The 14,888-nt window shown below is 41.0% G+C and overlaps 1 protein-coding gene across 2 annotated transcripts in view; it reads right to left on the bottom strand.

Annotated features, from left to right (window-relative positions):
- Positions 1-1,187: 1,187 nt before the first annotated feature.
- The window catches only part of tmtc2b (transmembrane O-mannosyltransferase targeting cadherins 2b), a 166,760-nt gene continuing 153,059 nt past the window's right edge, over positions 1,188-14,888 (bottom strand). For both annotated transcript variants that reach the window (XM_023971663.1, XM_023971664.1), the window contains exon 12: positions 1,188-4,237. In XM_023971663.1, coding sequence (XP_023827431.1) covers positions 4,058-4,237 — 180 coding nt within the window. In that variant the 3' untranslated portion in view covers positions 1,188-4,057. The remainder of the gene's footprint in view (positions 4,238-14,888) is intronic.

Below are 14,888 nucleotides of genomic sequence, written 5' to 3'. Positions count from 1 at the left end.
ACTCGTAGTAAGTGGCTTATACTGTATTTACTCTTATTGGCTATTGACCATAACATCCTTATGTCATTACCGAATGCAATCTGTCATCATCTGTCCTCAACTTGTAATGCTATGCTAATAATCCCTGGATTAATAATGGAGTTATTAGTGGTACATAAACACCTGTAGTGTAGGTAGGTAGGCTATGGAGGCAATGAGGACATATTATGATGTGGAGATATTGTGTGTGAATACCTTTTTCATGTGTGCCTGTTCCTCTCATCTCAGAACTATTACCTCGCTTTTTGGCAGCGAGGAAATGGATTAACATGGTTGAATTAATTTTGAGCATTAGCTACAATAGAACTGGCATACATAGGTCAGCGTAGACTTTCACTCCAACTGCAGTCACCACACATGCACATAATGTATTTTAAATGCCTGTGCATTTTTAGAACGGTGTCGCAGTCAACCATATCATATGGTTAGCATCGCAAAGGGGCTGGAACAACCGTGCTTGTTAAACCAAATGGTAAGAAATACGAGCACTTCATTGAGTTGGTGCATGCTTCCACGGCCCTGGTATCTGACATGTTTGATCATGATTTGTCACGATAAGAGAAGCACACCTGTGTTGGTAGAATATGATCCAACATGGACAATGGCAATGGGCTTCGCACATCACATTCTGAATCAATAAGGAACCCTGGACACCATGGGGTGTTCACATCATGGGAGCGGACCAGACGCACACATGTGAGAAACATCACAAGGGTTACTGGGTAGGGCCTTCTGCTTGTCAGGGCCGAGGTATGGGGCGGGGGAGGAGCGGGCGAGACGCGCAGGCCAGATGTAGACACTGTGTTACCCTTCCCTTCCATATGGGAATATTTACATCCCCTTTGTGTTGTGCATAGATGAAAGCAGGAGGTCCATTTGAGTAGATTTTATGACACATTTTCAGCAAATTTGCAGCGGAACTTTAAATGCCTTGTAAAACCCGTTCCATAGTCTGCAAGACCACCCCATTAAGTCTGATACCCTTTGTGAATATGAGGCAAATATGAGTATGGACTGTATATACTGTATCAGTATATTCAGTAGAGGGAAGTCATGGGAAATGTGTTTCTGAGGCTAAGTATTACATGCTAAAGTAAATGTAAAATAAACTCTTCAAAACGGCCCCCCCAAAACACTCAGGCAGTTGATGAAAGCAGAACACCATTATTTTATTGTGGGAAAAAAGAAACATTGGGAAAGTTTATTCTGGCACATGTTTTTTTTTTATATTACAAAAAGCAAAGGCTACAAATCTTGATCATTTATACAAATACAACTTTCCAAAAATATAACTTTAGAAACTCTGAGTGCTCTGTGAGCATGAGTCTGCAATACAACTCACCGCTTGAAATCCCTGAGCAGAGACACAGAGTGAAACACTTATTTCCATCTTCAGACACACACTCTCGCTTGTTCATCAACACTTTATACACAAGACAAATTAGCACAACTTGTGATGGGGGATGGTGGTGTTGGGGAGAAGGTGTGAGGGTAGAATACTTCATGGTGATAACCTAGCTCAACACTTCATTATATCAGACAGATAGAGATGGTGATCATAGCTAAATACACCACAGTGTTGACGCAGTCGAGACATACACAACCGTTACGACAGTAAGAACCAGTAGAGCTATCGAGCTCCAGCCGGACAGACAGACTGCCGTGCTGTGCTTTCAAAAGACTGACAGACAGACATGAGAACAGAGGTTACGTACAGAGTGGAACAGGGCTCATACATGTTTAATGTTCAAGAAAGAACAAGGCAACTATCATACTACTAACTCCATAAAGCACTGGATATGACCTCTGAGGATGGGGTCACTGTGTAGGGAAGTGGACAGCACAAGAAAATGCAATGTTTAAATACTTTTGGCTTTTTGCTAGTCATTTCAATTATCATGAACTTTGTTTTCTTTGTGTCAAATGCAATATTTTAGCGAAATTAAGAAACTTCTGTTCAAAAATTGGAATCAAATAGTTGTATTTTTTCAGTCAGAATCGCAAGGAAAAGTCTTTTAGACAAATGTGTACAGGTATATCACATTTCATAAAGTGAAATGGATCAATACTTATCTTCAACATACACTTGAAAATGTAACACAGTGCCAGCTGGTTTATATGCCAAGATAACACAAAGAAATAACTTACAAATATTCAACCGCTCGGTGGCTGTGGGCTTCTTTACAATAAACAGAAATGTCATAGCGGGATTATCTGTTTCTCCAAAATAAAGTTTCTTCCAAGTTGGAGACACAGTTAATAAACGGTGGTAAATTATTTTTTATGACAACAACCAAGTAGATGTAAACTACACAGAATATATACAATATTGACATTTAAGACTGAAAAGAGTGAGAGAACATGATGTTTTGACGCTAGGAAAAATGATTCATATCTTACAGATACTGAACTTGCTGGGTGGGCACTGACCTTCCCTTGCAAGTCAGACTATTGTCTATTATACTGTATGTAGGTTTTTACTGTATATATTCAAATCCATATATACATACAAATAAAAGAAAAGGAACAATTTCAATCAAAGCAATATTACATGAAAAGATTCCATCAGACAAACTATGGCTGTGCATTGTTATGTAACGGAGTGCATCGGTTTGACGGCTACTTGGTTATAAGATTTCAGACATCAACAATGACTTCCAACTGTCCTCTTATCATGTCTAAAGACCGGTCATCAGCACACATCAGTACAGTATGTATTGTGAAGGGAGGGGAAGCCTTCAGTTCTCTGCTGCTGTCCAACTCTCCAACTAGCATGTCAGCTGATGGGGGGCTAATGTTAGTACCATGGGAAGGTCATTTGCCATTTCCTTTCATAACACATTAGCTACCTTCCTCGAAGTAAATTATCCAAGGAGACATGAGTAGCCTACACCAGAGCCATATGTTCATCTTAATATATGGCTCTGACCTACACAGGAGCCATATTATGTCACTCTATGAAACAACAAGCCTAGCGAAGCAATTTGAAATTCACTGCTACATTTACACGGAATAGTTTTGCGCCTTCAGATAGAAAAGGCATAATAGAGTTAGGGAATAATGACAGAAACTCCAGTTCAAATTCATTTCTCCTTTCCTTCAAACTATCTTATTGGTATTTTCTTTCACAACTAACACTGTGTCTTTTGGCAAATTATATTCTATGGATTCATATGTTTCAGGGTGGGAAATACTCAGAGCGCTCCTTGACTGTACCCTGAGGGCACATGTTCCATTTATACGGTATCGGTTTACTCTTGTGGAAGTGTTATTTATAAGACAATATCGATCAGTGGGTTCCTTTTTTATCACTCAACGATGCTCAACAATCTGCTACATCTCTTTGCAGAAGCTGTAGTTCTCAATGTCCAACAACATGTGAAATCAGTGAAATCTCATAAACAATCACAATGAATGATTCATCAATTCTGGCCACCACTAGTTGTGTTCAATTTGAGAATTCATTGATAAAGCTGTTATCTCCTATATCATGCCATGAGTTTCACTGATGTGCACAGAAGCCAATGAACACAACTTCATTAGACCAAAAACTTAATTCGACGGTGAGAAAAAAACGTAACTTCTACTGCAGTGTTCCTGCTTCGGAGGGCAGCGCCTTGGGACTCTGCCCCAGGACAAATGTTGTCCTACATGATCTTATAAGCATCTATAACTAATTAAATTCCTAATTAATCACAAGACTTCAAGTATGAACCTATGGCCCACTTCAAATGAAGTGCTCTGGTAGAGATTCACAGACCCTGGGAGAGCACACATTTTGGACAAAGTTCCAGGAAGACATTATTCAAAGGTAGTGCTCCTCCAAATGGACAGCCTACCAGGGAAGCTACTCCTGGCCTGAGGAGTAGTGAAGAGTCACAAGGAGCGTTCTGCAGTCCTGTGCCTTTTTCTGCTGTCCTCCTCCATCCTCACTACCCCAGTTTCTCCTCCAAGGGAGCAACGGGCCACTTCTTCCCCAGGCCTGCTGCACAGATGGCTGACTGGCTGGTGAGATAACTCACGGCCCCATTGTCCTCAGGCCCTGTTTCTCCATGATATTCCACAGTTTACGCAGATTTGACTGGGTGATGGTGTCGTCTGGCTTCAGCTGCAACGCTCGCAGGTAGTTGGCCTCTGCCTCCTGCAGCTTCCCGTTGAGATGGAGAATGGCCCCCAGGTTCATCAGGGCTGCTGGATACTGGAACACAAGGGCATGACAGAACAGTTCAGTCATTCTCAGAAGCACATCTCACAGAAGGCTACACTGCTAAAAAAGTACGGTGCCTTTTGGTTCTTTATAGCACCATTTCTTCTAGCAGTATTGCAAAATCGTTGGTTAAATGTCACTCTGAATGGTCTCTTCAGTAATAGCAGACACTGTAACAGTCAGAGATGGATATGCAAGAGAATGAGTGGAGAGTGGAGTAGACTGCCGAGAGCAGAGTCAGGCCTAGTGAGACAGTAGCAGAAGAGGCAGGAGAGTAACAGTCTCATACAGTACCACTCAGTCAGAGAACCTGTTAGCACATTAAAACACTTATGTCCTCTGGTTAGACTGAGGAATAAATTGCAAAGCACATCTAGAACATCACGTCATCCCGAGGCTGAGAACCATAAAAAGAATAATACAAAAAGAAAAGGAGACAAGTTATGTCATATTATCTACACTGAACAAAAATATAAGCGCAACATGCAACAATTTCTAAGATTATACTGAGTTACAGTTCATATAAGGAAATCAGTCAATTGAAATAAATAAATTAGGCCTCAGTCTACAGATTTCACGACTGGGATTAAAGATATGCTTCTGTTAGTCACAGATACCTTAAAAAAAAAGGTAGGGGCATGGATCAGAAAACCAGTCCGTGTCTGGTGTGACCATCATTTGACTCATGCAGCACGACAGATCTCCTTCACATAGAGTTGATCAGGCTGTTGATTGTGGCCTGTGAAATGTTGTCCCACTCCTCTTCAAATGCTGTGCGAATTTGCTGGATATTGGCGAGAGCTAGAACACACGGTTGTACACTTCAATCCACAGCATCCCAAACATGCTCAATGGGTGACATGGCTGGTGAGTATGCAGGCCATTGGAAGAACTGGGCCATTTTTAAGCTTCCAGGAATTGTATACAGATCCATGCATGGGACCGTGCATTATCATGCTGAAACATCAATTTATTTGTATTTATTAAAATTTTTTGACCTTTATTTAACTAAGCAAATCAGTTAAGAACACATTTTAATCACCCAACCTCAACCCAATTGAGATGGTTTGGGATGAGTTGGACCGTAGAGTGAAATAAAAACAGCCACCAAGTGCTCAGCATATGTGGGAACTCCTTCAAGACTGTTGGAAAAGCATTCCAGGTGAAGCTGGTTGAGAGAATGCCAAGAGTGTGCAAAGCTTTCATCAAGGCAAAGGGTGGCTACTTTGAAGAATCAAAAATCAAAAATATATTTGGATTTGCTTGATACTTTTTTGGTTTCTACATGAGTCTATATGTGTTAATTCATCGTTTTGATGTCTTCACTATTATTCTACAATGTAGAAAATAGTCAAAATAAAGAAAAACCCTGGAATGAATTGGTGTCCAAACTTTTGACTGATACTGTACTTCATGTATGAATCTAGACGGCCCGAAACAATATTTTTAAGGAAAGTACTTCTCTAAAGAGATGGCATGACAGTCTAACACTCACAAGTTCCGAGAATATTGATAGGACATTGATTAAAGTTGAAAAAAGTAGCAGGACATTTTTAATCACATTGAAGCTTGTTTGACTAGAATGGAGTCATTCTATTGCCGGAAACCAAGCTCTACTTCTATACACACACTGAGAAGAAATGAAGGCTTTTATAAACTTTTGGGGAAATTTGTGAAAATGTCAAACCTTGACATAAACACATGGCGTTTCATGAGGCAAAGACCTATGGGTCATAATTACTTATTTATTATTATTATTATTATTATTTATTTATTTATAGAATATCGGAAACATACAATATACTTGCAGTGAAGCCGCTCAACAACTACACCATACCAGTCATCCAACAGACTCCCATTCAGAGCGACACACAGAAGCATCCAGGGTCAATGCCTTGCTCAAGTGCACGTTGACAGATCTCCCACCAGGCCAAAAAACATGAACCCGAACCCTCCAAGATCCCCCCACAGTTCCCCAATAGCTGTCCCTCAACCATTCGAGACCCCTCCCACAGTCCCCCCCCCCAAGAAGAATAATCTAAATAAAAAATACAATTAATTCCATTCCCCACCCCCAAGAACCCTCCAATGCACCAACAACCAAGAGAATGAACTAAAGAGAAAAAAGGAAAAGACAGAAGAAAACAGCGAACAACAATTACTTTCTCTTTATAGCAAACCCAACACAACATGCTTTCTGTTGACCAATTACAATAATGTCTGATTGCCAAAGCTGAGGACAAATGTCATGATAGGTTAATTCAACCAAGGGCTTTAACCTCTTTAATGAGTCAGCCAATAGAAATAAGTAGTCGTTTTTCAGACCTTCAACTAAAACAGTCCCACTTAACAGGGACATCGTTTCATCTTGGAAGCCATATTGTGACAGTAGTGATGCTGTTGGACCAGCAATCCGGACTGCCCAGTCCGTAGTGCTCTTCTGAGGGGAGTTTTGTGTCAGGACTTCTCCATGTCTCTGTGGCCTGTTTGGGGCGGTATATCCACAATTCAACCCAGCTCTTTGAAGTGGGACACATGATTAACATATTATAATGTATTTTCCTGCTGATGCCAAGAGGCAAATACCAGAACCAGTCCAAGGGATGTGTCACCCGGGATAGTAGGAAAGTAGTGCAAGTGTTCAGAGTACCATCTAAATAATCCCTGGGAGTTTAAATAGAGACCATGGGAGTGTATCACATCTCACATCTGATCTCCATTTTATCTGAAGGAGTAGAGCAGAAGTGTACTTGTGTAGTTAAGCGACTGTTACTGAGTAATAGCACATGGCTTTACATTTTGTTAATTCATTACTGTTTTGAATGTAAAGTTGACTCGACAGCATGTTGTGGAAGAAATAACACTAGTTGTATTCATGAGCATCATGACACATGCTACCGTACACGTGATTCCTAAACTGGGCATTGATGATTTCTGTTTGTTTTTATTATTTACCATTTGTAAAAAAGAAACAAGAAAAAAAAAAGACAGGAGTATGAAATGTAACCCATCTCAATAAAATGACCAATAATGGCCTGTGAAGTCATATCGAATAACTCATAAGTAATTATGACCCATAGGACTTTGCCTCATGAAACGCCACGTGTTTATGTCAAGGTTTGACATTTTAGCAAATTTCCCCAAAAGTTTATAAAAGCCTTAGACCGTAAAACAATGTGGGGTGATGCTGCTGCCAATACTGTAGCACGGCAGGGAAAAAGTGACTATATACGCAATGGGAAATGCTGCAAGGTTTACAGATTTCTAAACATACCCCACTATGCACATTTGTATAAACAACAGGGGCTTTGTGAAATATTTGAAGTTGAAACTAATCTCTGGAATTAAAACTAAATGCATGTCTTGACTGTAAAACGAAAATAATTTTCAACTTGTATGTTGTAATCGATAAAATAACATAAAATAACAAGCTTGACTAGTAATTTCAACAGGCTCTCGTGCTGTCTGCTAGCTAATAAAACATCTGTCTTATCCTAGTAGCCCCAGGACCTAGAAGCATTAGTCTGAAGGTATAGGACCAAAAATACTTCTTATGTCATGGAGACTAAAGACATTTTTGGTCATCCAGTCATGAATGAGTTCCTGGAGGCGTGGACATTAAAACCACAGACACTCTCCCATTGTCTGGCCATTTGTCTTGCTTTGTCCACACTAGTCTGAGCTGTGCTAGCTGCAGTAACAATCGTTTTCAGCTCTGCCCTGGGCTGTTCTGCTCCAGTCTAGGAAACTTATCATCTCTGTTTTTCCAGTGCCAAGGTTGGATGAGTGATGATACATGCATGAGAATTTATATGGGAACACTATGTCCAATAGCGCCTCTCCTCTCATAAGAGGAGTTAAATTGATAAATACATCAAACTTGCCTGTGAAATAATCCCATTGTCCCTTAGACAGCCCCACGTGTCCCTTAACAGACATACAGTGAAAGTATTCAGACCACTTGACTTTTTCCACCTTTTGTTAGGTTACATCCTTATTCCAAAATGGATTACATTTCCCCCCCCACATCATTCTACACACAATATCCCATAACTACATAGCACAAACAGGTTGTAGAAATGTTTGCTAATTTATAAAAACAAAAAACTGATATCACTTTTACATAAGTATTCAGACCCTTTACTCAGTACTTTTTTGAAGCACCTTTGGCAGCGACTACAGTCTCGAGTCTTCTTGGGTATGACGCTACAAACTCTGTCAGGTTGGATGGGGAGTATTGCTGCACAGCTATTTTCAGCTCTCTCTAGATATGTTCAATCGGGTTCAAGTCCGGGCTCTGGTTGGACCACTCAAGGATATTCAGAGACTTGTCCCGAAGCCACTCCTGCGTTGTCTTGGCTGTGTGTTTTGGGTCATTGTCCTGTTGGAAGGTGAACCTTCGCCCCAGTCTGAGGTCCTGAGCGCTCTGGAGCAGGTTTTCATCAAGGATCTCTCTGTACTTTGCTCCGTTCATCTTTGCCTTGATCCTGACTAGTCTCCCAGTCCCTAAAGCTTCAATGCTTCAATGCTGCAGCCATTTTTTGGTCCCCTTCCTCAGATCTGTGCCTCGACACACAATCCTGTCTCGGAGCTCTATGGACAATTCCTTCGACCTCATGGCTTGGTTTTTGCTCTGACATGCACTGTCAACTGTGGGACCTTATATAGACAGGTGTGTGCCTTTCCAAATCATGTCTATATATAGAATTTACCACAAGTGGACTCCAATCAAGTTGTAGAAACATCTCAAGGCTGATCAATGGAAACAGGATACACCTGAGCTCAATCTCGAGTCTCATAGCAAAGGGTCTGAATACTTATGTAAATAAGGTATATCTGTTTTTTTTTTAACGTTTAATACATTTTCAAAAATGTCTAAAAACCTGTTTTCTCTTTGTCATTATTGGGTATTTATGTGTAGATGGTTGAGGATAAAAAAAAATTAAAATCAATTTTATAATAAGGCTGTAAGATAACAAAATGTGGAAAGTCAAGGGGTCTGAATACTTTCCGTGGGCACTGTAAGAAAACATATTCGCTACAGTGGCCGGGGCCAAAGTAAAGGCTGGCATGACCAGGAAATCCCACTCCTGCTGACTCCAGTGTGTTAAAGCAGTTAATTGTCAGACAAAAATTCATTTGTGATTTCATCTTAGAAGTGCTTTGGTAACCACGGACTGCAGGACTGGTACTTTTGTAGCTATAGCAATATTCCCAGCAGAAGAAGTAAAATATTTTCTCTACATTTAGATCACATGAGCAGCCAGATTTCATGGCTAAATGGCCATGGTAATTTTGACCCTGAAATTGATGGGTCAAACCCCAGAGAAATGGTAACCATAAACGGACCACACCGAAAAAAAAAAACACTGAACTTGTTAATCGAAAGGGCAACACATCGGTAGTGGTGATACCATGTGTGTTACTGTTCGTCTGTGGTGTTGGAGTGGTTCCACTGTGTGTGAGGTGAAATTCCCAGCATCACCAATGGAGATGCCCACTGTATTACTTACTGTTGGCCTGACTGATACACTCAGAGGAGAGGTGGAGGAGTCACCCAAACCACAGTCAGAGGACTCACAGTAGGTGGCTCCAATTTCAGCCATATGCCAATCAATCAGGGGTGGAAGTAACAAATACTCTCAGTACTGTAATTGAGTAGCTTTTCTGAGTACTTGTACTTTTTTGAGTATTTAATTATGTTTGAATGAAATATTGTACAATTTTGTAGGCTATCCACAATAGTAGATATGAGCGCAAGGAAAGTTTGCGAGAGCTCATCGTTGTTTAGTCTGTGACCAATCAAATCAAATGTCTTAGTTAATTTAGTTCAAGACGTATCGTGAAAGAGGGGAAAGGTTTCTATGGAGATGGAGGAGACTGTGACTGTGACCAGTTCTCCTTTAAGCACAGGAGAGGCCATGCAATGCAAGCTTTGCTTATCCAGGATGGCGGAGGTGGCAGCCTACAAAAACTCTGCTTCAAACTTCAGGAAACATTGTAGAGGTAAGATAACTTGCTAGTTTTCTATGAATGATCAAAATCAAACATTTCCCTATGGATGGCTTTATCAGCTAGTATAGCTAGTTATCTAATAGTCTAACTTACGGACGTTAACATTAGCTTAGTTGTCTAGCATGCTAATGTTAGCAAGATATTCTTGCAGCTAAGTTAGCTACATGGCTAACCACCACCTGATGATGAAAGACTATACGGCTAGCATGTCAATGTCACTATTAGTGGTGGTGGCTAGCTAGCTAGCTATGAAAGTTATCTGGGTTAGCTAACAACATTAGGCTAAAGTCAGCAAGTGAGCGAGCTAGCTACTGTAAGTGAGCTAGCTAGCTAGCCTGCTTGGTCATGACATACAGTATTTAGACCTAGGATTTTTAGCTATGTACTGTACTTTGTGTAAATTAGGATAACCTTCATATAAAAGCCAGAGACTCAGTAAGTCTAACTGTGCATATAACTGTGAGTCTACACAATAAGTACAACTAGACATGGACTCATCTCAACATTAGACATGTTTTTAGGTCTGAGAACATCTGACAGAGACAGCGTTCATCTGATGAAGATGAATTCTTGTCATCACTGATGCCCAAAAGGCCACAAGGTACAGGAGAGCTGAATGGGTACTTTGCCTGTGCGTTAGACAAGACGAACTGGCTTCATTCCTTTCCATACATAAATGAACATAGGCCTGAACACAGCAGGTACCCATAGACTTCCAGTCATTTGCACTGATGCTAGATAGCACTGGCTCGCCAAACTACCTCCAACTTCCTTTATACTGGACACAGAGACATACAAATGATATTCACTAGTTCATCTGACTCTGGAGAAGTAGACAAATGGCCTCGTTGCTAAAATCCCGAAGTATGCCTTTAAATGTACATGGAGAGCTAATATCAACAACATGCATATCAATATCTCCTGGCTCAAAGTAGAGGGGAGAACACTACAGGTCTTTGAGAGGGGTATTGACGTGTTAAAATTCCCAAACGGTCTGTTCAATCGGATAACACACAGCTCAGACCACTCATATATACCACACAAGACATACCACCAGAGGTCTCTTCACAGTCCCCAAGGCCAGAACAGAGGCTAGGAAATGCACAGTACTATACACTGAGTGTACAAAACATTAGAAGCACCTGCTCTTTCCATGACATAGACTGACCAGGTGAATCCAGCTGAAAGCTATGATCCCTTACTGTCATTTGTTAAATTCACTTCAATCAGTGTAGATGAAGGGGAGGAGACGGGTTAAAGAAGGATTTTTAAGCCTTGAGACAATTGAGACATGGATTGTGTATGTGTGCCATTCAGAGGGTGAATGGGCAGGACAAGGATTTTAGTGACTTTGAACGGGGTATGGTAGTAGGTGCCTGGCGCACCGGTTTGAGTTTGTCAAGAACTGCAACACTGCTGGGTTTTTCACGTTCAATAGTTTCCTGTGTGTATCAAGAATGGTATATATACCGTGATATACCCTTATACCCTGATGAAGACAGCTTGGCTGTCGAAACGTTGGATATTACATTTTTGCATCTGAGCTCCTAGAGTGTGCGGCTCTCCTTTATTTTCAAGTTTTCTACTCCGCTAGCCAGCACCTCGCCTAAATAGGTGTGCGTTTCTTTTTCTTCTGGACTATCAAGAGTGGTACACGATCCAACTTGACACAACTGTGAGAAGCATTGGAGTCAACATGGGTCAGCATCCCTGTGGACGCTCCGTTGAATTGAGGTTGTTCTGATGGTAAAAGGGCGATGCAACTCAATATTAGGAAGGTGCTCCTAATGTTTTGTACATTCAGTGTATAGAGCCATGACTACATGGAATGATCTTTCACCTCAGATAACTCAAGCTAGCATTGAAATCAGATTTAAAAAACAGATTAAACAACACCTCATAGCACAACATGGACTGTGAAGAGACACACACACACATTATTCTTAGTAATGTAATATTGGAGCAATGTAAATTTGTATAATGCACAATGTTTTGTTTGATGTAATGTAGATCTGTTTGGACCTCAGGAAGAGTAGCTGCTGCCTTGCCAACAGCTAATGGGGATCCTAATAAAATACTACAATTCTAAATACTAACTTTCTTGAGGAAGACAAATTGAAACCAGCTGTCTGGGAGTGAATAATCAGGTGAAGTTAAAGCTGTGACCCCTGGAGAAGAAGAGGAGAAGATCTGGCTGAACACAATGAAATAGCATCACAGGCCTTCACACAAGACACTTCCACATTAGAGAGAATGGTGTGCAAGGACTCCTGGGTAGGGATTCTACTGCTCTTCCTGCTTTTCCTTTTAGTCCTGCTCCAGCCGAGCTTCAAAAGATCCCCCTTCCCGCCCCAATGACCCTCCGCCCACCCTTCGCTACCCTTTCCTCTGACATGTAGTCGTGACAGAAGCACCACCAGATGTGCAATATATTCGCCGGACCTCAGAAGAAACAGCTGCTTAAAGCCATGGGAGTATGATGAGGAGGGAGCAACGACCGGCCATAAACCTCCTTAATTCCACTGTAAATAGAAAGCATAGGGACCATATCTAATTGGCCTGACAACTGTAAAGACTGCAGATGCTGTCATTTTATGGTGCCCTACGTAGGCCTCTAATAGGCTGGTCTCTGGACAGAAAGAGACGGGGGAGGGTTGAGGCACCAAAGCCCTTGAGTTAAGCCAATCATCCAGTCCTACTCAAAGTGAATGGACACACGGATATCATTTGAAAAGTTAAGCAATACAGAGGCTGAAGCATAGCATGCAATGACAAATGAAGATAGACAGGAACATGGTCCAAGTCAAGTCACATCAGAGAGAACAAAGGGTAATACTGGGGAAGATGGATGAACATCCTCAATCATTATCTAGCCTCCACTGTAAGCAGGCCAAATGGCAAAGGAGGCGTCCCAACTATTTGATCCCATTGGGCTGAAACTGCCTCTGTTTCTGGACTTGGATTTTACATTTACATTTAAGTCATTTAGCAGACGCTCTTATCCAGAGCGACTTACAAATTGGAAAGTTCATACATATTCATCCTGGTCCCCCCGTGGGGAATGAACCCACAACCCTGACGTTGCAAGCGCCATGCTCTACCAACTGAGCCACACGGGATGCATCGAATGCATGTTTACATACATTATTTGTGGATGCTAAGAGGTGAAAATGATGACGATCTGTTCCTGAAATAGACAACCACGTAGGGAAGAAGATACAGATGATCGTGCTGCTCTGCATCTCAGCCAATGTTCTGACATTTTACTTTACACTTCAAGCATCACACACAAGAAACCTCTCACGTCTTCACACATCTCAGTGTGAAAGATTCTAATTTTAGATATGACTTCTACAGGAACACTTGGATGGATCGCACAGCTTCAGCATTACGCTCTATCTTTTTCTCATATTTACTGCTGAGCACCAGAAGAATGAAGCTCCTATACAATAATAAGATGTCTTCACAGCAGGGAGTGCCTGTGTGTGCATGCAAGTCATTCATTTATTGGACAAAATGCTTGCCTTAACTCCATCTATGATAGCCTAATAATGGAGACTCACCTGAGTGTACCAATGTTCACATTTTTACTTTCTGCTGGTCTTCTAACAAAATGGGGGATTAAACAGCGCAATAAGCATTCTATTAACTGCACGGGGAATAGGGGAGACCGGTGTTCTATGTTACATAGGTTGGTTTTCACAGTATAGTTTAGTCTGTTACTCCCAATCTAGAGGGTGCTGTGTAGTCTAGTCATTTTAAGGTTAAAATGTGTGACTACTTTGAGGTGAAGGGAATTTGTGTGTTTTTATGGGAGGTGAAAGTATAGTCTTGGTATTTTCATTGTTTGAACTATGGGAGTCAGATATTCATGAAAAATTGTTTGTTGGAATGAGGAAAGGGATAGCTATATTTCAAACTTATTTTCAAAGTTGCTAGGTCAAGACATGTGGAAATTATCATAATCTTGCTTTTATGCTCAGTTGGAGATGGTTATATAATAAGTTATACTTACAAAGTATAAACTGCTTAATTTTGTAAACAATATTGTTCAATCAAAATAACCTGGCTATTTCTAAGACTCTGTAGGCTACAGTCATTTCTTTATTTCAAGTAGACAGTGTTTTGATAGGTAAGATCTCCCATTTTGGAATAAGCTATAAGGACTAAAGGGAAGCCATTTCAACCCAAGACCTTGGTCTTTCTAATAATGTTGAAAAGAGTCTCATCCTATAGGCCTACTGGTGATTTTTTTTTTGTAAAAGTGTGACGCACAGCCCCGGACTCCCCTAATCTGATGCATTGCACTGTTACCGACAACATTTTATGGAGGAGAAATCAAATGATGATTTCGTCTGCATTTCATCAAATTCAACACTGCATTCACTTTCTGTCCACGTGGGTACCAAAAAGTATGCTTTGGGAACACCCTGCGTTCTGTGGTGATTGTCTTATGATTTGCTCGTGTCAAAGGAGATCGAACCGATGAGACCTTTAAGATTCTCCCGAAAGAATTTCAAACAATGGCCTCTAACACACTCCCGACATGCTCCGAATTTTTATTCACATGTAAACGACGGTGTTACGTCCGTTGTCGGAATGAGACCAAAGCGCAGCGTGGAAAGTC

Source organism: Salvelinus sp. IW2-2015, linkage group LG26 (genome assembly GCF_002910315.2).
Source record: "Salvelinus sp. IW2-2015 linkage group LG26, ASM291031v2, whole genome shotgun sequence".
NCBI classification, from domain to species: domain Eukaryota; kingdom Metazoa; phylum Chordata; class Actinopteri; order Salmoniformes; family Salmonidae; genus Salvelinus; species Salvelinus sp. IW2-2015.
This window is presented reverse-complemented; position numbering and strand designations above follow the sequence as displayed.